The sequence below is a fragment of the Rana temporaria genome, chromosome 6 (assembly GCF_905171775.1).
Source record: "Rana temporaria chromosome 6, aRanTem1.1, whole genome shotgun sequence".
Taxonomy (NCBI): Eukaryota; Metazoa; Chordata; class Amphibia; order Anura; family Ranidae; genus Rana; species Rana temporaria.
Window position 1 is genome coordinate 5598625 of NC_053494.1, and position 24271 is coordinate 5622895.

Here is a 24271-nt window from a genome sequence, read left to right on the forward strand (position 1 = left end):
CTCTAAGGCCGCGTACAGACGAGCATACATGTACGACGAAACCGGTCCGCCGGACCGTTTTCACCGTACATGTATGCCCGGGGATTTCTGTATGGTGGCTGTACTCACCATCATACAGAAATCCACGCGTAAACAATACGCGGGGCGTGTCCGCGCCGTCGCCGCGACGATGACGCGGCGGCGTGGGCGGCCCTGCCAGTTAAATGCTTCCACGCATGCGTTGAAGTCATTCGACGCATGCGAGGGAGGGCGGGCGCTCGGACATGTATGGTAGGTCTGTACAGACGACCGAACATGTCGGAGCGGGCAGGATTCCAGCGGGCTGTTTTAAAACAAGTCCAGGAATATTTGTCCGCTGGGAAAAGGCCCGGCGGGCAAATGTTTGCTGGAATCCTGTCCGCTCGGCTGTACACACGACCGAACTTGTCTGCTGAAACTGGTCCGCGGACCAGTTTCAGCAGACATGTTCGGTGGTGTGTATGGGGCCTAAGGCTGGGTTCACACACTCGTCACATGTGGCTCACAGCAGGGGTCCAGTGCGTCCCCATTCAACATTTTAGGTCCGATTTCAGCCCAAACTTTGGGCTGAATTTGGACCTGAAACGAACCAAAAGATGCACAGGACACCTGTGCAAATATGCACCTGAGCCGCAGCGGAGATATGTGAACTGGCTCGATGCTATTGCGAATTGGATGCGGGGAACGCGCAATAGTGTGATCCCAGCCTAAGAAAAAAGGGTATAGCATTGACCTGACATTGTGTAAACACTTACCTACGCAGTAGGCCAGGGGGCAAGTTGGTGTCCGCTGCAGTTTATAGACATAATATCCTTCAGCACACTTTTTTGCAGAAATTGTAATAGACCAGGAACAGCAATTTTGATTCCAGTTGCCACAGGCTGTACGATTCACAATGCCATCCTCCATTGTTGGGTGTTTGCCGTTTAGCCACATAGGAACGTGTGTGCCGCAGCTGTATTTAGGTACACAGTACTCGGGCATCCGCTGATCATATTGTCCTGTAAGCCGATACCAGCCATTTAGAGCATGGTCACAATGAACCCAATCATAGGAATAGTCACTATCATTATGTACATTGGAAGTACTGCGCCAAGAGTCATTAAATACGGTGTGGTCGGAGCAAGGGTCAACACAGGAATAAGATCCAATGGACTTCATGCATTCTTCATTAGAGGCACACGGTGTTCCTTGTTGGCATTCATTGACCTCGCAGTGTCTTCCATCTCCGTAATATCCATAGGGACAAGTACAGGTGTAGGACCGATAATAACTGGTACACACGGCTAGTGGATGACAGTCATTCAGAGAACGGTCCGCACACTTATTCATGTTAACACAGCCAATTCCCTTTTCATGCTCGAATCCAGGGTTACATTTACAAAAGTAATATCCATTATAATTGACACATACTGCTGGTGGAAGACAGTCATTCAGAGAGCTGTCCGCACACTCATTAATGTCAACACAGCCAATTCCTTCTTTATACTCCAATCCAGCGTTACATTTACAGGTGTAAGAGCCAATGGTGTTCACACAGGTACCACCATAACGTCTACAGTTGTTGGCGTATTGGTCCTGGCATTCATCCATGTCCTCACAAGACGACCCGTCTCCTGCAAACCCCTCTTTACATGTGCATTGTTGGTCCCCACCAAACTCTCCACACGTTGCATTCGGGTGACAGTCAGAGTCGGAGCAGTTTCCTAAGAAAGAAGAAACAATTTTTTGTTATTTTCAAAGTGAAGGTGAATATTTTGCTTGAGCAGAAATATAAAATAGGTTGATTCATTGCAAATTCGAGGGCTGTACCAAAGGTGATGCAAAGGTAGGTATTAGGGTTGTCCCGATACCACATTTTTAGGACCGAGTACGAGTACTGATACTTTTTTTCATGTACTCGCCGATACCGATTACCGATACTTTCTTTTAAATGTGTCCATGTGTCCCCAAATGCAGCCATGTGTCCCCAAATGCAGCCTTGTCCCCAAATGCAGCTTTGTTCCCAAATGCAGCCTTATCCACAAATGCAGCCTTATCCACAAATGCAGCCTTGTCCCCAAATGCAGCCTTATCCACAAATGCAGCCCTGTCCCCAAATGAAGCCTTATCCACAAATGCAGCCCTGTCCCCAAATGAAGCCATGTCCCCAAATGCAACCTTATCCACAAATGCAGCCCTGTCCCCAAATGCAGCCTTGTCCCCAAATGCAGCCTTATGCACAAATGCAGCCATGTCCCCAAATGCAGCCTTATCCACAAATGCAGCCTTGTCCCCAAATGCAGCCTTATCCACAAATGCAGCCCTGTCCCCAAATGAAGCCATGTCCCCAAATGCAACCTTATCCACAAATGCAGCCCTGTCCCCAAATGCAGCCTTGTCCCCAAATGCAGCCTTATGCACAAATGCAGCCATGTCCCCAAATGCAGCCTTGTCCCCAAATGCAGCGTTGCTCCCAAATGCAGCCATGTCCCCAAATGCAGCCTTGTCCCCAAATGCAGCCTTATGCACAAATGCAGCCATGTCCCCAAATGCAGCCTTGTCCCCAAATGCAGCCATGTCCCCAAATGCAACCTTGTCCCCAAATGCAGCCTTATCCACAAATGCAGCCCTGTCCCCAAATGCAGCCTTGTCCCCAAATGCAGCCTTGTCCCCAAATGCAGCCATGTCCCCAAATGCAGCCTTGTCCCCAAATTCAGCCATGTCCCCAAATGCAACCTTGTCCCCAAATGCAGCCTTATCCACAAATGCAGCCCTGTCTCCAAATGCAGCCATGTCCCCAAATGCAGCCATGTCCCCAAATGCAATCTTATCCACAAATGCAGCCCTGTCCCCAAATGCAGCCTTGTCCCCAAATGCAGCCGTGTCCCCAAATGCAGCCATGTCCCCAAATGCAGCCTTGTCCCCAAATGCAGCCTTGTCCCCAAATGCAGCCATGTCCCCAAATGCAACCTTGTCCCCAAATGCAGCCTTATCCACAAATGCAGTCTTGTACCCAAATGCAGCCATGTCCCCAAATACAGCCTTGTCCCCAAATGCAGCCATGTCCCCAAATGCAACCTTGTCCCCAAATGCAACCTTGTCCCCAAATGCAGCCCTGTCCCCAAATGCAGCCATGTCCCCAAATGCATCCTTGTCCCCAAATGCAGCCATGTCCCCAAATGCAGCCTTGTCCCCAAATGCAGCCATGTCCCCAAATGCAACCTTGTCCCCAAATGCAACCTTGTCCCCAAATGCAGCCCTGTCCCCAAATGCAGCCATGTCCCCAAATGCAGCCTTGTCCCCAAATGCAGCCGTGTCCCCAAATGCAGCCATGTCCCCAAATGCAGCCTTGTCCCCAAATGCAGCCATGTCCCCAAATGCAACCTTGTCCCCAAATGCAGCCTTATCCACAAATGCAGTCTTGTACCCAAATGCAGCCATGTCCCCAAATGCAGCCTTGTCCCCAAATGCAGCCATGTCCCCAAATGCAACCTTGTCCCCAAATGCAACCTTGTCCCCAAATGCAGCCCTGTCCCCAAATGCAGCCATGTCCCCAAATGCATCCTTGTCCCCAAATGCAGCCATGTCCCCAAATGCAGCCTTGTCCCCAAATGCAGCCATGTTCCCAAATGCAACCTTGTCCCCAAATGCAACCTTGTCCCCAAATGCAGCCCTGTCCCCAAATGCAGCCATGTCCCCAAATGCAGCCTTGTCCACAAATGCAGCCTTGTCCCCAAATGCAGCCTTATCCACAAATGCAGCCATGTCCCCAAATGCAGCCTTATCCACAAAGCAGCCTTGTCCCCAAAGAGAAAGCCAAGGACTCCCCCCTCCCGCCGCCGCCGTCGCCATCTAGTTGATCAGTGCAGGGAACATTACAGCTTTCATTTGAATAGCTGTGTGTTCCCCGCCGCGCCTCGTCATGTATAGCCCCTCCCCCTTGTCCGGGCACTTTGATAGACAGATCACCCATCCAAAAATGGCCCGGTCTTTGGGCAGCCAAATCCTGCGGGGCTGAAGTGGTTTTAGGAACAGGCCATCAGTCAATGGGACCATTAGTAATAGTTCAGTTTCACAGCCAAATCTAGGTAGAAGCAGTCACCTTGTCTACAGGACTGAAATGGTAAAGCTGTAAAAAAAAGTACCATATCATCTATGAAGATCACCATTTTCCACCAGACTTACCTGAAATGTTCAACCCTGAAAAAAGATGTGAAGATAAGAGAGTTAGTTATTGTTTCCCTTGTATCTCTTTCAATTTGCATGTCGTTATTTTATATCAATTAACATTTTATGACAAAAATTATAACAAATTCCTAATTTACACAATATGCACAGGTTGCTTTACTGTTACTGGTGGAGAATAAAACGTCTCCTTGCAGAATGGAGCTTCAGGGTTCAAAAACTTTTAAGACTTTGATTATTCTCTTGTTCCTTTGTCTCCTAACCACCTGCTGAATAAAGCTTGTTGTTTGTTAAAATCTAATGGGTTTAGTTACATTTAGATGCATTATTTCTTTAGAACTGACAAAGCATTCTTTACTCCTGGAGTAAAAAGCTAATACAGTGGAACCTCGGATTACGGATTCTAGGAGAATGCCCGTAATCCAAAGTACTCACATATCAAAGCGAGTTTCCCCATTAAAGTCAATGGAAACAAAAATAATTTGTTCTGCATTGACTTCAATGGCCTGCAATACCGCATGTGGCCAGAGGTGGGGGGGCTCCGGAGAGCCTCGGAAACAGCAGGAAAGGCCCGAGGGCGGCTCGGCTGACCTCGGCAATCCTCGCAAAGACTCGTAGTATTTCTGAGTATTTCCGATCATTTCCGAACGGCCCCGACCGGCGCCCCACCTCAGGCCAAATGCGGTACTGCACACCGCTTTGGCCTGAATCCTGCTCGTTTTGTGAGACAACACTCGCAAACCGAGTTAGGATATTTCAAAATACAGTGGGCCAGATTCAGGTACATTTACGTTGCTCCGCGGCAGCGTAACGTATCTGATTTACTTTACACCGCCGCAAGTTTACAGCGTAAGTGCCTGATTCACAAATCACTTACCTGTAAAGTTTGCGGCGGTGTATTGTAGCTCCGCCCTAATCAAACCGTACCATTTTCTATGGCCCCACATCTGAAGCAGGACCCAGAATGGTGCAGTATGGTTCGGTTGTATGGGCCGCTTTCATAATGGAAACACTCAAAATAGCGTACCGTACCGAACCAACCCAAACCGATCCGCTCAGTGAAAACATTGAGCATTCGGCTATAGCCTTCACATTCACAGGATCCCGGGGGGGAAGGATATCAGCAAACACTCGATAGTAACAAACTCAACCAGCTGATTATCAGAAATTCTCAGATCGTCTCAAGATCCTCATTTGGATTCTCAGGGTCACCTGCAAATTCCATCGACTTGCAGTGGAAACGCTCACCTGAATAGGCCGGACCATTCTAACCCTTCCAAACTGTACCGACTCGAACCGCTCCGCTCAGTGTAAATGAGGCATTAGAGGCGCCTCTCTTCTATTTTATACTCAGTTGTGATATGATGCTACTTGTATATCAAGACATCGCTTGTGTATCAAATCAAAATGTATTAAAAAACCTTGCTTTTCTTGCAAAATGCTCTCAAACCAAGGTTTAACTGTACAATGCATCTTCACTGCCTGTAAAATGCTCTCTGAAGAGTGACCCAAACACAGATAATTCTTCAGAGATCAACGCACATGTGAACAAGCCCTAAGGCCCCATACACACCATAGAATCTATCCGCAGATAAATCCCATCGAATGGGTTTCAGCGGATAGATTCTATGGTGTGTACACTCCGGTGGATATTTATCCGCGGATATTTCCGAATTCCAGCAGATAGATATTTGTCGAGATGCACAGAATATCTATCCGCTGGAATCGGATCCCACGGATGGATCCGCTGGTCTGTACAGACTCACCGAATCCATCCGTCCGAAGGGACCCCCCGCATGCGTCGCAATGATTCAACGCATGCGTGGAATTCCTTATATGACAGCGTCGCGCACGTCGCCGCGTCATAATCGCGGCGACGGCGCGAAACGTCATCGCCAGAGGATTTCGGCGCGGATTTCAATGCGATGGTGTGTACACTCCATCGCATTAAAATCTGCTGAAATCCTCGAGAGGATTTATCTCGCGGAAACGGTCCGCTGGACCGTATCCGCGGATAAATCCTCCCATGTGTATGGGGCCTCAGAGACATGGGTTTAGCAGACAGGGCAAAGAACTAATGAAGTTCTATTATTCTATTGTTTAGTGTATTAGTCATATTATTTTCATATTCCGAGCCAGTAAAACTTACCAGAAAATCCTAACATTCGAACAGTAAGTGACCCTTCCCCCTGAGCATTAAGAGTCCAGGTTCCCGCAGCCGGACTTTTTACCAAATGATAACTTACAGAATCTAAAAATTTCTGTCTGCTGTAATAATCGGAAGGTACTTTTTCAAATTTGATCGTGTTTCCTAAAATTAAATGAAATAAACAAATCAATCAATCAATAAATAACGGCATATGCAACTTAAAAACAATGGGCCAGATTCACAGCGGAGATACTCCGTCGTATCTCTCAGAGTATCTATGCGGCTGATTCATAGAATCAGTTACGCATAGATATCCATAAGATCCGACAGGTGTAATTGTTTTACACTGTCGGATCTTAGGATGCAGTACCGCGGCCGCCGCTGGGGGGAGTTTGCGTCGTAAACCAGCGTCGGGTATGCAAATTAGGAGTTACGGCAATCCACGATGGATTTTCACGTTCGCTACGTCGCTGCTAGTCTAGTTTCCCGTCGCAAAGTTAGTCGTCGTTTTGGGTGCCTTAACTTTACACAGCAAACGTATTGCTGTATAAAGTATGGCCGCCGTTCCCGCGTCGAAATTTAAAAATTCACGTCGTTTGCGTAAGCCGTCCGGGAATACGGAATTACGCTACGCGCGTCGCCGTTCGAAAAAATTACGTCACTGCGGGCAAAGCACGGTGGGAATTTCGAAAACGGAGCATGCGCATTAGGTCCGGCGCGGGAGCGCGCCTAATTTAAATAGCACACGCCCATTTAAATTACGCGGGCTTACGCCGGAGGCCGCCGGCGTAATTTTTCACGCAAGTGCTTGGTGAATCAGGCACTTGCGATGAAAAATTGCGGCGGTGTAACGTATCTACGATACGTTAAGCCACCGCGATTCTACCTGAATCTGGCCCAATGTTATTTATACATTTGTATATCTCTAGTTTCTAATTAGACATGTGCGTTCGTTTTCGTCCGAATTTCAGGTATTTTCGTTATCGTTTTAACAAACGAAAACGAACGTGCAGAATACGAAAACCGAAAGATCCGACATAAACAAATGCTTTATTTTCGTTTTCGTTGGTCAAATGTGCCTAACCTTAACTCTATTAGTCCACGATTATTCTACATAAAGAGAAAAGATTCAACATTATAGAGAGAAAAGATTCAACATTATAGAGAGAAAAGATTCAACATTATAGAGAGAAAAGATTGGACATTATAGAGAGAAAAGATTCGACATTATAGAGAGAAAAGATTCAACATTATAGAGAGAAAAGATTGGACATTATAGAGAGAAAAGATTCGACATTATAGAGAGAAAAGATTCGACATTATAGAGAGAAAAGATTCAACATTATATAGAGAGAAAAGATTCGACATTATATAGAGAGAAAAGATTCGACATTATAGAGAGAAAAGATTCAACATTATAGAGAGAAAAGATTCAACATTATAGAGAGAAAAGATTCGACATTATAGAGAGAAAAGATTCAACATTATAGAGAGAAAAGATTCGACATTATAGAGAGAAAAGATTCGACATTATAGAGAGAAAAGATTCGACATTATAGAGAGAAAAGATTGGACATTATAGAGAGAAAAGATTGGACATTATAGAGAGAAAAGATTCAACATTATAGAGAGAAAAGATTCAACATTATAGAGAGAAAAGATTCCACATTATAGAGAGAAAAGATTCCACATTATAGAGAGAAAAGATCGCTGCTGGAATTGGGTGGGGGAAGTAAAATAAAAATAATGATGATGATGAATGTTATTGGCTGATTGTAACCAAAGAGGAGGAGCAGTAAAATAACTAGAACTAACATGACAATTCAACATGAACGACGAAGATTCGACGAAGCATCGAAAAACATACAAACGTCGAATCTGTCATTGAGGGCTTATGGTGTCTGTTGAATGTTCTAAGAATGTTCGGAATGGAATATCTTAAACGGCGTTAACCCCTGTCCCATTTGGGGTTCCGTTACAATCACTTTTAGCCGGTTCTCTACAACAACGATCTTACCTTTTGGATCAGTGAGTTGCAGGGCGAAGGTTTCATCTCTTGCGATCAGTAAAAATATCAAGGATTGTCCAACATTAAATGCTTCTGTATATGTGTCTGTAACACTTGCATTTACATCCAGGATTCGCACAGAGGAATTTAGAGGTTTAGACATAAGCAATTTCAGAGACTGAATAAACTGCCAAATAAGAGAGAGAAAAAAAATCAACCTTAAAAATAAATAAAAAATAAAATGAGGTCAAGTATGAAGTAGTATGTGCTGTTGATTGTGGTAAATCAGTATTTACTTTAAATGCCTGGTCTGCCCAGGGAGAAAAAAAAAAAAGCTACTGTATAAAGCTTTGAGAAAACTGTTCACACTATATAAAGCCTGTATACAAATTTCTATATTAAATTTTGTTTTTAACGACTTGCTTACTGGGCACATATACTCCCCTCCTGCCCAGGAGTCTGATATTGAGCCCCTGTAGTTCACTAACTCAGAGTTCCCCAGGGCAAGGAGTCTGAGCCCCAGCCTGCTTCTTCACCATGGGGGTGGACTTGCAGCAAGCTGGAACCAAGTCGCGGCCCCAAGGTATGCCCAACTGGGGGAGACAACTAGCATATGCAGAGTACAATAGCAGGAGACTGAAGGAAAAAACGGGAAGCAAGCTCAGGTTAGGGCACTTCCATTGATCTTTGTTAGCCTATCCAATAGACCCGATAGGCAGACCAATGGTCAACTGAAGAAGCACATAGGGCATGTTGATAATGCTACTGCTAATTGTAAGGCAATGGCTTAGGTGCAGATTTATTGTGCTGAGCCTCTGCCTCTGCTACTGCCTTGTGAACCCCTTTAGTTGACAATTGGGAGACTATCCAATAGACTTCATAGGCAGACAAACGGTTAACGAAAGGAGTACATATGGCAGGTTGACAATGCTTCTGCCAATTGTAAGGCAATAGCTTAGGTGCAGGCTGAGAGTGCTGAGCCTCGGTCTTTGCCACTGCCATGTGCACCCCTTCAGTCGACCATTGGGAGCCTATCCAATAGACCTGAAAGACAGCCCAATGTTCAACGGAAGGAGAACAAATGGCAGGTTAACACACTTGCTAATTGAAAGCTAATGGGGGGGCTCTTAAACTCAGTGGCTGAGCCATGTTTTTGAACCCCTCTCAACATCTCCCTTTAGCTGCAGTGGCCATAATTACTTTACAGTTGCGGCAAGAATTATATTCTGGGGGCAAGCTTCAAGGGATTAAAACAGGCAGTGAAGACGCTATACACTGCCTGTCAAACACTCTCTGAAGAGGGATCCAAATTCAGTTTGCTCTTAAGAGAGCAAGGCTCATATGAACAAGCCTTTTGGGACTAGACTCTAATGCCGCATACACACGGTTGTTTTTCGGCATTAAAAAAAACAACGTTTTTAAAAACGTCATTTAAAATGATGGTGTGTGGGCTTCACATCGTTTTTCGGCTTCTGAAAAACGAAAAAAAAAATTTCTAACATGCTGCATTTTTTTATGTCGTTTTTTAAAATGCCGTTTTTGGGGTTGTAAAAAATGATCGTGTGTGGGTTAAAACTACGTTTTAAACCCGTGCATGCCCAGAAGCGAGTTATGAGACGGGAGCGCTCGTTCTGGTAAAACTACCGTTCATAATGGAGTAAGCACATTCATCACGCTGTAACAGGCAAAAAAGCGCGAATCGTCTTTTACTAACAAGGAATCAGCTACAGTAAAAGCAGCCCAAAGGCGAATAGAACTTCCCCTTCAGAGTGCCGTTATACGTGTTGTACGTCACCGCACTTTGTTCATCATTTTTCAAAAACGATGGTGTGTGGGGAACATCGTTTTTAATGATGAAGTTGGAAAAACTTTGTTTTTTGAACATGCAGAAAAATTACATTTTTTTTTCATGCCGAAAAACGACCGTGTCCACGCGGCATCAGTCAAGAGTCACTGCCCTACAAATTAGGATTTTAGCTCCCAGCTAAACATTATAACTACCCAGACAAATGGGGGTAAATATCTTCATATCTAAAAGGAAAAATAAACCATTATCTGGGGAAAAACTGACCAATTGCCCACTTAAAGGAACACTAAAGGCAAGATTTAAAAAAAAAAAAAAATAAACATGTTATACTTACCTCCACTGTGCAGATTGATTTGCACAGAGTGGCCCCCGATCCATGTCTTCTAGGGTCCCTCGGCGGCTGTCTCGGCTCCTCCTCGCAAAAGCTTTCCACCTTCATGCGAGCTCACATGGTGGAAAGCTTTTGCGAGCGCGCTCCCGTGATACAGCGGCGGCCATAGCCGCCGACTGTAGCACTCGGCCCCGCCCCCCAGCACGCCGCGTCATCCGCTGTGATTGACGGCAGCGCCAGCCAATGGCTGCGCTGCTATCAATCCGTCCAGCCTAGCAAATCAACGGCCAGGCTGGGAACCGAACAGGATGACGAGAACGCGCCCGGGACTTTCGATGGGTGAGGTAAGTAAAATGGGGGCTCGGGGGGGGGGGGGGGCGGTGCTGTCAGATGTTTTTTTACCTTAATGCATAGGATCAGAGGTGTATTTAGGATTTGTGCTGCCCTAGGCCTGACTAAACTTGCACACCCCCTAATTTAAATATGATACACCCCCTCCTGGCAAGGTCACGCCCCTTTCTGTTTAAGACCCACCCTAAAAAAATTGAGTGGGGACACTAGTTCTGAGGGCCGTTTGGTGGGGCAATGAATTCCCTTAATTTGCGTAGATTTCCTCTCACTTCCTGTTTGGCTATGGGGTAGGAAGTGTAGGGAAATTTCTGCAATGGGACGGGGATGGTAAAAAATAAACTGACAGGGGCTATAACATCCCCCTTAATCTATCCAAAGTTAAAAATAATGGGGGTGCTAGACTAATTTGTCTCTCAGCCCAGTCCGCCGCATAAGGCTGCCGCTACAAGCCGGCGGGGACTCTTTCCGTGCTGCCCCCCTGAAAAGTGCTGCCCTAGGCCTGGGCCTTGTTGGCCTAGGCCAGGATACAGCACTGCATAGGATGCATACAACCCATGTAAGCAAAGGGATAAATAAGTAAGATTTTGTTCCGATATCCTTCCAGACCCTTCTGTCACTCTTATTGCAAACACATACATTAGGAATTTGTATATAATGTGAAAGTATTTTCTAAAGTATTCTGAGGCTGTCCACACCAAAGTCATAATCTTCACTAATATGCATGTAAAGATGACTTCCTACCTTGAAGTTTTGTATATTTGGTGCACTGATAAATTCTCCAAAACTAAGAAATGACAACTGATTGAATATATCTCTTTGGTCATCGTTCACTGCACAAGACCAAAAGTGCCACACAAAATAAACCTGCAGAGAAAGATCAAAGATTTACCCATGGGTCAGAGATACGTAGACGATGTAAGATTTTATCTGAAAGGTTCTTACTTGGGACTTTTTTTCCTCCAGCAATGTATACACCTCAGACAGGAGCTGAGTGTCATTGTAATCCGCCATGGAGCCAGAAGTAACTATGGCAATGATGGACTCAGCGGGGGAAATCTGTAGAGCTCTCTTCAGCCCATAGAGGAGGGACTGATTGCATTTTGCCATTTGGTCATACAAATCAAAATCATCAAATTTAGATCTCCAATCGTCGCCTATTAAGCTTTGCAAGAAAGTGCTTTTGTCAGTGGTGATTGATTCCTTTGTTTCTGAAAGTACAACAACAATTGATTTATTTTTTAGTAAGTAAGGGCCAGATTCACAGCAGAGATACGACGGAGTATCTCAGATACTCCGTCGTATCTCTCAGAGTATCTATGCGGCTGATTCATAGAATCAGTTACGCATAGATAGCCCTAAGATCCGACAGGTGTAATTGTTTTACACTGTCGGATCTTAGGATCTTAGGCCGCTGCTGGGTGGAGTTCACGTCGTATTCCAGCGTCGGGTATGCAAATGAGGTTTTATGGCGATCCACAACGGTTTTTCGCGTTCGGTACGTCGCCCATGTATGTGCTGTGTAAAGTATGGCCGTCGTTCCCGCGTCGAAATTAAAAAAAAAAAAATTCTTGCGTAAGACGTCCGGGTATACAAAAGTACGCTACGCACGTCGCCGTTCGAAAAAATGACGTCACTTCGCGCAAAGCACGGCGGGAATTTCAAAACGGAGCATGCGCAGTAGGTCTGGCGCAGGAGCGCGCCTAATTTAAATGGCACACGCCCCTTTGAATTACGCGGGCTTACGCCGGAGGCCGTCGGCGTAAGTTTTCATGCAAGTGCTTGGTGAATCAGGCACTTGCGATGAGAACTTGCGGCGGTGTAACGTATCTACGATACGTTACGCCGCCGCAGTTCTATGTGAATCTGGCCCTAAGTACTTATTCTGTTGTAAAACATTACAAAAGCTTTAGGCAGCTTTGTTAAACATTGTAGAGAAAATTTTAGGTTAAAGCGGTTGTATACCCGCTGTAATTTTTTTTTTTTTAAACCTAAAAAGCAAAAGCCATAATCAGCTAGTATGCCTGGTATGATTTTGGAGGGGGAACCAATGCCGTTTTTTTTTATTTAAAATTTCCCCCTCATGATTCATACCATACACAGTGCCTGGTATTGGCATAGATACAAGTCGGATCCCTGTTCAATATTGTGCCGCAGCTAAACGCAACCGCATGTAAACGCAGCTAATCGCACCGTACAAATGCAGCTGATCGCTGTGCCTGGAGTCTTTCATTTCACAGAAAATAAACATGCTTTTAACTGCGGCAAAACAGCCGTCCGTGTGAAAGGGGCCTAAGGGGGGGTGGAATAATCTGGGCTACAGATATTTCCTTGGGGAAATTAAACCTTGAATACACTGTGAATGAATGAATGACTTGTATAGCGCTACAAACGCGAACTAACTCGCCTGGGAAAGATACAATCCATACCCGATCTTTGAGGAATAAATGATTATGTATGAAATGTGTTATCAATCAAAAACCTTGTAATGGATTTTCCCTGGCTCAATTCCAGGACACGTGTTCTATTCTGCCGCTGAGCCGAATCTATGATGATGTGAGCATGCAAAACACGAGGAAATAGTCACGCTGCTGTCTTCGTCATCTCCAACCGAAAAGGGTGGAATTTTATTCAAATCACAGCTTTAATAGACAAAGTGACATAAGCAAGCATCATCATATATGGGTGCATCTGATTGGTTCATCCACATATGGTGTTCTATTGTGACGTCTGTCTCTTGACCACAAGGCCAACACAGCTCAGCTCATGGGGGCCATGGGGTTCAAAGACATCTGGGGCCAGATTCAGGTACAGCGGCGTATCTTAGATCGGCGTAGTGCATCTCATTTGCGCTACGCCGAAGTAACATAGAGAGGCAAGTACAGTATTCTCAAAGCACTTGCTCCGTAAGTTGCGTTGGCGTATCGTAAATGGGCTGGCGTAAGCCCGCCTAATTCAAAGTAGGCAGGTAGCGGGCGTATTGTATTAAAATTAATCGTGACCCCATGTAAATGAAGCGCCGAACGAACGGCGCATGCGTGCGCATGCTCAGAATCACGTCGAATTTACTCCCTAAGATACGCCGGCTCAATTCATAAGACGTGACCGTAACCTACGCCCAGCCATATTCACGTACGACTTACGCAAACGATGTAAAATCCGACGGCAGTTCCAACGTCCATACCCTACACGACTTAGACCAGCTATTTAGTGGTTTATCTTTACACCAGACGTACGCCTTACGTAAACGGCGTAGCTTACTGCGACGGGCGCAAGTACGTTCGTGAATCGGCGTATCTAGGTCATTTGCATATTCGACGCGTAAATCAATGGAAGCGCCCCTAGCGGCCAGCGTAAATATGCACCCAAGATACGACGGCGTAGGAGACTTACGTCGGTCGTAGGAAGCCAAAATTCAGGCGTATCTTGTACTGTGGATATGGCGCATAGATACGACGGTGCATCCGTGGACTTACGCGGCGTATATAAAGATACGTCGGCATAAGTCTTTATGAATCCGGGCCCTGGCTTTCATCTTTACTCTGGGAGGATTTAACTCTATAATGACTTTCATTCAAGGAAAATAATACTGTTTTGTCACAGAATACTGAAATACGCATATATATATATATATATCTCAAGAAATAAAAGGAATAAAAGAAAGGAAAGCAATATTTGAGTTGTTAGGAGGAAGAGAACATAGACACAAAATAATCATTTTATCAACTCCATCACAACCTGGATTGGCACTTACTTGTATAGTTCAGGAGGATAGAAGTGTATTGTCGGGTAACACAGGGAAATCTTGCCGATAGGTAATTCAGGACTGGTTCAAAGTAATATGTGAAACCAAAATAGGTCATACATTCTTCTATCAGTACGGTAAGGGAGGTCCCTTCTGTAAAATAAAACGGTTACATGAAAACAATCGCTAATGAACATTTTCTATAGTGAGCAATCAGAATCACTGGTAAAATAATTTACACTTTATCTTGGTAAGTTCACAGGTGTTGCCCTTCCATACCGAATTTCTGTTGGTGAGTTTAACCACTTTAGCCCCTGAAGATTTTACCCCCTTCCTGACCAGGGCACTTTTTACAATTTGGCAATGCGTCGCTTTAACTGACAATTGCGCGGTCGTGCGACGTTGTACCCAAACAAAATGTTCTTCTTTTTTTTTTTTTCACAAATAGAGATTTATTTTGGTGGTATTTAACCACTTAAGCCCCGGACCAAAATACAGCTAAAGGACCGGGCCCCTTTTTGCGATTCGGCACTGCGTCGATTTAACTGACAATTGCGCGGTCGTGCGACGTGGCTCCCAAACAAAATTGGCGTCCTTTTTTTCCCACAAATAGAGATTTCTTTTGGTGGTATTTGATCACCTCTGCAGTTTTTATTTTTTGCGCTATAAACAAAAATAGAGCGACAATTTTGAAAAAAATGTACTATTTTTTACTTGTTGCTGTAATAAATATCCCCCAAAAATATATATAACAATTTTTTTTCCTCAGTTTAGGCCGATACGTATTCTTCTACCTATTTTTGGTAAAAAAAATCTCAATAAGCGTTTATCGATTGGTTTGCGCAAAATTTATAGCGTTTACAAAATAGGGGATAGTTTTATTGCATTTTTATTCATTTTTTTTTTTTTACTACTAATGACAGCGATCACCGTTTTTTTTCATGACTGCGACATTATGGCGGACACATCGGACAATTTCGACACATTTTTGGGACCATTGTCATTTTCACAGCAAAAAATGCATTTAAAATGCATTGTTTATTGTGAAAATGACAGTTGCAGTTTGGGAGTTAACCACAAGGGGCGCTGAAGGGGTTATGTGTTCCCTGAAGTGTGTTTACAACTGTAGGGGGGTGTGGCTGTAGGTCTGACGTCATCGATTGTGTCCCCCTATAAAAGGGATCACACGATCAATGCAGCCGCTACAGTGAAGCACGGGGAAGCCGTGTTTACATACAGCTCTCCCCGTTCTTCGCGGTCCCGGTCACGGTGCTTTGGACCAGGTCTCGGGAGAGCGCCGCGTGCGCGCCTGCGACCCACGGCTGGGTACATGTACAGGACGTACCTGTACGTACATCTGCCCATCCGTGCCATTCTGCTGATGTACATATGCAGGATGCGGTCCTTAAGCGGTTAATTACTGCTGCCCTTTTATGTTCTGCGCTATAAACAAAATAATAGTGACAATTTTGAAAAAAATATATATATATATTTTACTTTTTGCTATAATAATAATAAATATCCCCCAATTAAAAAAAAAAAATTCTTCATCAGTTTAGGCCGATTTGTATTTTTCTACATATTTTTATTTAAAAAAAATTGCAATTAGCGTTTATTGATTGGTTTGCGCAAAAGTTATAGCGTTTACAAACTATGGTAAAAATATTTATGGCATTTTTTTTACTAATAATGGCGGCGATATGTGATTTTTAGCGATACTGCAACATTGCGACGGGCAGATCTGACACTTTTAAAACTTTTTTGGGACCATCCACATTTATACAGCGATCCGTGCTATAAATATGCACTGATTACTGTGCAAATGTCACTGGCAGGGAAGGGGGTTAACACCAGGGGGCGATCAAGAAGTTAAATGTGTGTTCCCTCTGTGTTCTAACTGTATAGGGATGGGAGTGACTAGGGGAGGAGACATATCGTTGTTCCTACTTAGTAGGAAATAACAACAAGTCTCCTCTCTCCTGACAGAACAGGGATTTGGGCGTTTTTACAAAGACATACGGATATCATCTGTTCTAAGAAGACTTTGCTGTGCTATGCAGTGATTTGGTTGGAGGGCTTTTTTGGTTCCTTTAGTCCCTTCTCACTATAACTTGTATGAGTATACTGTAGACCAGGGGTCTCCAAACTTTCTAAACAAGGGGCCATTTTACTGTCCTTAAAACTTTAGAGGGGCCCAGACTGTGGCCAGTGGAGGTAGACAATGTCTTATCATCGCTATTAAGGTGAAGAATAGTTCCCAATTATTGGTGTCAGTGGGAGGAATAGTGTCCCATCATTGGTATCAGTGGGAGGAATAGTGTCCCATCATTGGTATCAGTGGGAGGAATAGTGTCCAATCATTGTAATCAGTGGGAGGAATAGTGTCCCATCATTGGTGTCAGTGGGAGGAATAGTGTCCCATCATTGGTGTCAGTGGGAGGAATAGTGTCCCACCATTGGTGTCAGTGGGAGGAATAGTGTCCCATCATTGGTGTCAGTGGGAGGAATAGTGTCCCACCATTGGTGTCAGTGGGAGGAATAGTGTCCCATCATTGGTGTCAGTGGAAGGAATAGTGCCCAATCATTGTAATCAGTGGGAGGAATAGTGTCCCATCATTGGTGTCAGTGGGAGGAATAGTGTCCCATCATTGGTGTCAGTGGGAGGAATAGTGTCCCATCATTGGTATCAGTGGGAGGAATAGTGTCCAATCATTGTAATCAGTGGGAGGAATAGTGTCCCATCATTGGTGTCAGTGGGAGGAATAGTGTCCCATCATTGGTATCAGTGGGAGGAATAGTGTCCCATCATTGGTATCAGTGGGAGGAATAGTGTCCAATCATTGTAATCAGTGGGAGGAATAGTGTCCCATCATTGGTGTCAGTGGGAGGAATAGTGTCCCATCATTGGTGTCAGTGGGAGGAATAGTGTCCCACCATTGGTGTCAGTGGGAGGAATAGTGTCCCATCATTGGTGTCAGTGGGAGGAATAGTGTCCCACCATTGGTGTCAGTGGGAGGAATAGTGTCCCATCATTGGTGTCAGTGGAAGGAATAGTGCCCAATCATTGTAATCAGTGGGAGGAATAGTGTCCCATCATTGGTGTCAGTGGGAGGAATAGTGTCCCATCATTGGTGTCAGTGGGAGGAATAGTGCCCAATCATTGTAATCAGTGGGAGGAATAGTGTCCCATCATTGGTATCAGTGGGATGAATAGTGCCCCATCATTGGTATCAGTGGGAGGAATAGTTCTCCATCATTTGTATCATTGGGAGGAATAGTGTCCCATCATTGGCATCAGTGGGATGAATAGTGCCCCATCATTAGTATCAGTGGGAGGAATAGTGCTCCATCATTGGTATCAGTGGGAGGAATAATGCCCCATCATTGGTATCAGTGGGAGGAATAGTCCCCCATCATTGGTATCATTGGGAGGAATAGTGTCCCATCATTGGCATCAGTGGGAGGAATAATGCCCCATCACTGGTGTCAGTGGAAGGAATAATGCCCCATTATTGGCATCAGTGGGAGGAATAATGCCCCATCACTGGTGTCAGTGGAAGGAATAATGCCCTATCATTGGTATCAGTGGGATGAATAGTGTCCCATCATTGGCATCAGTGGGATGAATGGTGTCCCATCATTAGTATCAGTGGGAGGAATAGTGCTCCATCATTAGTATCATTGGGAGGAATAGTGTCCCATCATTGGTATCATTGTGAGGAATAGTGCCCCATCATTGGTGTCAGTGGGAGGAATAGTGTCCCATCATTGGCATCAGTGGGATGAATAGTGCCCCATCATTGGTGTCAGTGGGGGGGATAGTAATTACCTCTCTGTATGCAGTGCTCAGTGACTTACCTCTCTGTATGCAGTGTTCAGTGACTTACCTCTCTGTATGCAGTGTCTAGGCTTACCTCTCTGTATGCAGTGTTCAGTGACTTACCTCTCTGTATGCAGTGTTCAGTGACTTACCTCTCTGTATGCAGTGTTCAGTGACTTACCTCTCTGTATGCAGTGTCTAGGCTTACCTCTCTGTATGCAGTGTTCAGTGACTTACCTCTCTGTATGCAGTGTCTAGGCTTACCTCTCTGTATGCAGTGTTCAGTGACTTACCTCTCTGTATGCAGTGTCTAGGCTTACCTCTCTGTATGCAGTGTTCAGTGACTTACCTCTCTGTATGCAGTGTCTAGGCTTACCTCTCTGTATGCAGTGTTCAGTGACTTACCTCTCTGTATGCAGTGTCTAGGCTTACCTCTCTGTATGCAGTGTTCAGTGACTTACCTCTCTGTATGCAGTGTCTAGGCTTACCTCTCTGTATGCAGTGTTCAGTGACTTACCTCTCTGTATGCAGTGTCTAGGCTTACCTCTCTGTATGCAGTGTTCAGTGACTTACCTCTCTGTATGCAGTGTCTAGGCTTACCTCTCTGTATGCAGTGTTCAGTGACTTACCTCTCTGTATGCAGTGTCTAGGCTTACCTCTCTGTATGCAGTGTTCAGTGACTTACCTCTCTGTATGCAGTGTCTAGGCTTACCTCTCCGTATGCAGTGTTCAGTGACTTACCTCTCTGTATGCAGTGTCTAGACTTACCTCTCTGTATGCAGTGTTCAGTGACTTACCTCTCTGTATGCAGTGTCTAGGCTTACCTCTCTGTATACAGTGTTCAGTGACTTACCTCTCTGTATACAGTGTTGAGTGACTTACCTCGCTGTGTGCAGTTGTAGGCTTTAGTATCTAAAGTGGAAAAAAAAAACATCAGTATAAAAAAAAGTACTCCGAATGGATTAGTCCGTGATTTATTGTAAAGGTTTATTGATAAAGTGCCAGTCAAAGAATAATCTCATTAAAACAGGTAAATGTGGGGGATAAGACACATTTAGTCTAATATTTAGGATTAGGACTAGCATTTGGGTTACTGATAAAATATTATTTTAAGATTAAGAGCTCTTTTGTAGCCCAAAGCTCTAAAACACTCAACATCCAATATTCAGCCATACAGCGACATTAACCACTTCAGCCCCAGAAGAATTGGCTGCTCAATGACCAGAGCATTTTTTTGCGATTCGGCGCTGCGTCGCTTTAAATGACAATTGCGCGGTCGTGCGACGTGGCTCCCAAACAAAATTGGCGTCCTTTTTTCCCCACAAATAGAGCTTTCTTTTGGTGGTATTTTTATTTTTAGCGCTATAAACAAAAAAATACCGATAATTTTGAAAACAAAACACAGTGGCCCGGATTCACAAAGCAATTACGCCGAGGTATCTCGAGATACGCTGCGTAAGTGTAACTATGCGCCGTCGTATCTGTGCGCCGTGCCCACAAAACTAGAAAACAGGCTTCCTACGACCGACGTAACTTGCCTACGCCGTCGTATCGTGGGTGCATAGATCACCTGGCAGGATCACCAGGTAAAAATAAGGGAAAAAAGACCCAAAAATTAAAAAAACTTAACTTATGTAGCCACCACGCCTAAGAATCAGTGAGCAGCAATATAATAAATATAATACATTTTTGGTTTCGGGTTCAATATCACTTTAAAGCCATCTGTCTTAATTTTAGTGTTCTCGTTAGTGAGATAAAAATAAATAAAAATAAAATACAATTACAAACAGAGATAACTTACCAAGGCTTGGAGAGCTGCTGGTCTCTAGAAATAAAAAAGAAAAGAAATAAATAAAAATAGGTAAAATATTGTTTTGAACAATAATAGCGACCCTCTCTGTCTAATATGAGAGAGACCAAAGGGACGACTACCACATGTAATGACATAGATTGCTCAAAAGTGCCTTGTTTTATTTGGAAAACGACTTTACATGAGTATTAAAGAAAATACTAAAGCCCGGTAGACACTAGTAGTATTTTTTCTTTCAAACCAGTGGGCTGAACAAAAAAGAAAACTGAAGAGCTATGCAAGGTTGGTACAGCGATCTCCCCCACTGAGCTAATGTGTTCTAAAAGGGGTAAGCCCCCCCCCCCCCACTAGAACACACCGGTCAGCGATCAAATGATCAATGATCAAATGCCAATCGGCAGACCTTTTACGTCATACCTCTTTGTCAGAAGACAACTGTCGACTTTTGTCAGACAGGCAGCTGTACATATGGGCTGACCGTTGACCAGTTTCCATTGAACTGACTGGTGAGCAGGGGAGGGCTGGCAGCCTTAGGCCTGGGGGGGGGGGCAAGTCCAGTCGAGTGGCCCATAGAGCGTGGAAAAGTGATGGATCGAGAAAAACAGTCTAAGATTTTTCATGATCACAAGAGTCCGCACAGTGGCCCCCCTTACATCAGAGTCCGCACATAGCCTCCCCTTACATCAGAGTCTGCACAGAGGCCCCCCTTACATCAGAGTACGCACAGAGGCCCCTCTTACATCAGAGTCTGCACAGAGGCCCCTCTTACATCACAGTCTGCACAGAGGCCCCCCTTACATCAGAGTCCGCACAGAGCCCCCCTTACATCAGAGTCCGCACAGAGCCCCCCTTACATCAGAGTCTGCACAGAGGCCCCCCTTACATCAGAGTCCGCACAGAGGCCCCCCTTACATCAGAGTCCGCACAGAGCCCCCTTACATCAGAGTCCACACAAAGGGCCCCCTTACATCAGAGTCCGCACAGAGGCCCTCCTTACATCAGAGTCCGCACAGAGGCCCCCCTTACATCAGAGTCCGCACAGAGCCTCCCCTTACATCAGAGTCCGCACAGAGCCTCCCCTTACATCGGAGTCCGCACAGAGCCTCCCCTTACATCAGAGTCTGCACAGACCCCATATACATCAGAGTCCGCACAGACCCCATATACATCAGAGTCTGCACAGACCCCATATACATCAGAGTCCGCACTTCCTGTCCAGTGCCCACACATGCCCGGGGAGTGTGGGCAGGGCAGACTCAGAAGGAGGAGGAGCAGATGAGCTCTATCTCTCCTTGTGTCTGTGCAGAGAGAGACTGGGATGTCAGCGCTGGTGTGCGCTGAGGCTGAGCTATGTGTGAGATGAGACATAGCTCAGCTCTGCAGCCATCTACCTTGGAGCTGACACAGGCACGGCTGCACAGTGGGAGGTGAGCAGCGGCCGTGACCTGTGTTAACAGAGCTCCAGCAGGCATATTCCTGCTCTGCAAAAACAGCATTTGGTAGTGGCGGCCGGAGGCTGTGCATAGTGTCACCAGCCCGGGGGGAGATTTCCACCCTGCCCCCCTGCCAGCCCTCCCCTGCTGGTGACACCTGAAATTCAGTCCACGTGTAAGGCCCTTTAGTGTTTATAAGCTTCCCAAAGCTTTCCTAAAAGAAACGATGGGGTAATACCCCAAAATATATTGACTATCCATCTTAATTGATCATTATATGATAAGATTCTCAGTAATTCTTCATGATATCAGGATTGGGACATTCACTGAATTCAATGAAGATTAGGTCTAACTTTACAGACTCGTAATCAATAAAAAGAATGATTCTGGTGATACTTGAATTTCTTAAGTATTATACAATGAATGTGTTAAGGGATTTATTTCCAAAAGATGAAACTAAAGTTTGGTCAAAGGTTCCTAACATGAAGATACTTAATTATAAGATGGTAGGTCTTCAGTACTGGTGAAGATTACCTGAAGTTACATTAACTAAACCCGTTTCCATGGTATTAAAGCAATTTAGAATAACTAAAAAAAATAACTAAAGTTAGCATTCCTATGGTCTCCCAGGTTCTCTCCAGTTTAGATATTGGCATCTTCGTCATGCACTCAATTCGCAATTCCCAAACCCACTAATACCTCTGTCTCCTTTGGTAAATGGAGGGCGGACATCCTGGACCTAGAGCAAGAAGCTTGGGAGGAATGTGTCTCCTCATTCATCCCCTCCATATTTGCGGCTAGAGACCGCTTCTTTCAGCTGAAGTTCCTACACAGGGCATATTACACCCCACTGCGGCTATCAAAAATCTACCCATCCCTTAGCCCACTTTGCACAAAGTGTGCCCTAGAACAAGGAACGTTCTTTCACTTGGTTTGGTCTTGCCCTAGTCTTCGCACCTATTGGCAGGAGGTGGCAGATACCCTAACAGACATCTGTGGAGTGATGATCCTTTTGGACCCCTTGGTTTTTCTTATTTGGAGGATATATAGGGAGATAGATACACCAAATTGAGCATCACTTTCACCCTATTCTATGCTAGAAAAGACATTTTGCTGAGATGGAAGGATAAGGAGCTTCCCACGAAGGCCTCTTGGCAGGCCGCAATCAACAGGGTTCTTCCACTGTAAAAATTTACATACGAGAGGAGAAATTGCCCAGCTAAGTTTGATCTGGTTGGGCTGGGTCGACGCTCATGGCTGGGACCGGTCTGATGTGGGACTACTTGTCCGGACGGGTGTCTGTGGTGGAGGGCGCTTTCATTTGGGGGGTCGTGGTTGAGTTCCAGCACCTATTGTTTGAGAACAAAGCCCTGTGTGTATGTATATATATACATATATATATACTATATATATATATATATATATATATACCGTATTTATCGGCGTATACCACACACTTTTTTCCCTTTAAAATCAGGGGGAAATCGTGGGTGAGCAATATACGCCGATCCCCGCTGTCTCCGACATTGTCCGAGCCGAGTGTACTGCTCACTGGGGTAGGCTTGGCTAGGCTCGGCCACGCTCGGCTCCGCCCGCAGCCACGCGAGAGGAGCCGAATGCGCAGGAAATCCGGCTCTGCACAGCGCGCCAAATTCAAACACACAACCCTGCAACCCCGGGCAAGGTGCGGATGGACACCTCCAAAGCCGCAGACGGACACCCACAAGGCTCGACGGACCCCGCGCACGGCCGCAGACGGACGCCGGACAAGGCCGCCGATGGATGCCGGGCAAGGCCGCCGATGGACGCCGGGCAAGAGAGCAGATGGACACCGACAAGGCTGGATGGACCCCGCGCAAGGCCGCAGACGAACGCCGGACAAGGCCGCCGATGGACGCCGGGCAAGACATCCAAAATGTACGTTTTTTCCCTAAACTTCCTTTCTCAGCTTGGGGTGCGCGATATACGCCGACGCATGGTATATGCCGATAAATACGGTATATATATATATTTTTTATATATATATATATATATATATATATATATATATATATATATATATATATATATACAGTATATATATAAATTATCAAGAGGAAATGTTAAATACTTCTAAAAACACTTACGTGTCCATCCATTAGAAGCACACAGCAGGACCAGGATAAAAATGAGAGACGTTCGGCCTCTCATGATGGAATTCTATGTTCTGCGTCGATCGTTCACTAACACTAACTGCTGCCAACACACACTATTCATAGGTGTTTTGAATCAGTTTTACTTCCCCTCTTTACAAATGGAAAAAAAAATTAAAAATCAGCACGCCCTTTGTCTAATGCCAAAGCAGATTTCAGATTCACTTCCTCATTACCAATATTTACAGTCATATCAAAATAGAGATGAATCGCTGAAGCATGAGAAGATTTTTGCATGTCTGTTCATACAGAAGTTGTCAATTAAAATTTGTGTAACATTTTCAACATTGCTCCATTGTGTGTGTATTATGTATTTACAGTGCCTAGAAAAAGTATTCATACCCCATGAAGTTTTCCACATTTTCTCATGTTACGACCAAAAACGTGAATGTATTTTATTGGGATTTTATGTGAGAGACCGACACACAGTGTCACATAATTGT

At 45.0% G+C, this 24271-nt stretch overlaps 1 protein-coding gene across 3 annotated transcripts in view; it reads right to left on the reverse strand.

Annotated features, from left to right (window-relative positions):
• Window positions 1-23935, reverse strand: part of LOC120942947 — a 28543-nt gene extending 4608 nt beyond the window's left edge. Inside the window, exons 1-10 of one of the 3 annotated variants that reach the window (XM_040355927.1) lie at window positions 23763-23929; window positions 20195-20218; window positions 19276-19305; window positions 14583-14726; window positions 11774-12039; window positions 11573-11695; window positions 8352-8529; window positions 6335-6496; window positions 4186-4200; window positions 774-1724 (exon numbers count right to left, since the gene is read on the reverse strand). In XM_040355927.1, the coding sequence (XP_040211861.1) occupies window positions 774-1724; window positions 4186-4200; window positions 6335-6496; window positions 8352-8529; window positions 11573-11695; window positions 11774-12039; window positions 14583-14726; window positions 19276-19305; window positions 20195-20218; window positions 23763-23826 (1957 nt within the window). In that variant the 5' untranslated portion in view covers window positions 23827-23929. Of the gene's footprint in view, window positions 1-773; window positions 1725-4185; window positions 4201-6334; window positions 6497-8351; window positions 8530-11572; window positions 11696-11773; window positions 12040-14582; window positions 14727-19275; window positions 19306-20194; window positions 20219-23762 lie in introns of all 3 variants that reach the window. The other 2 variants (XM_040355929.1, XM_040355930.1) reach the window with 2 other exon arrangements.
• Window positions 23936-24271: the final 336 nt, after the last annotated feature.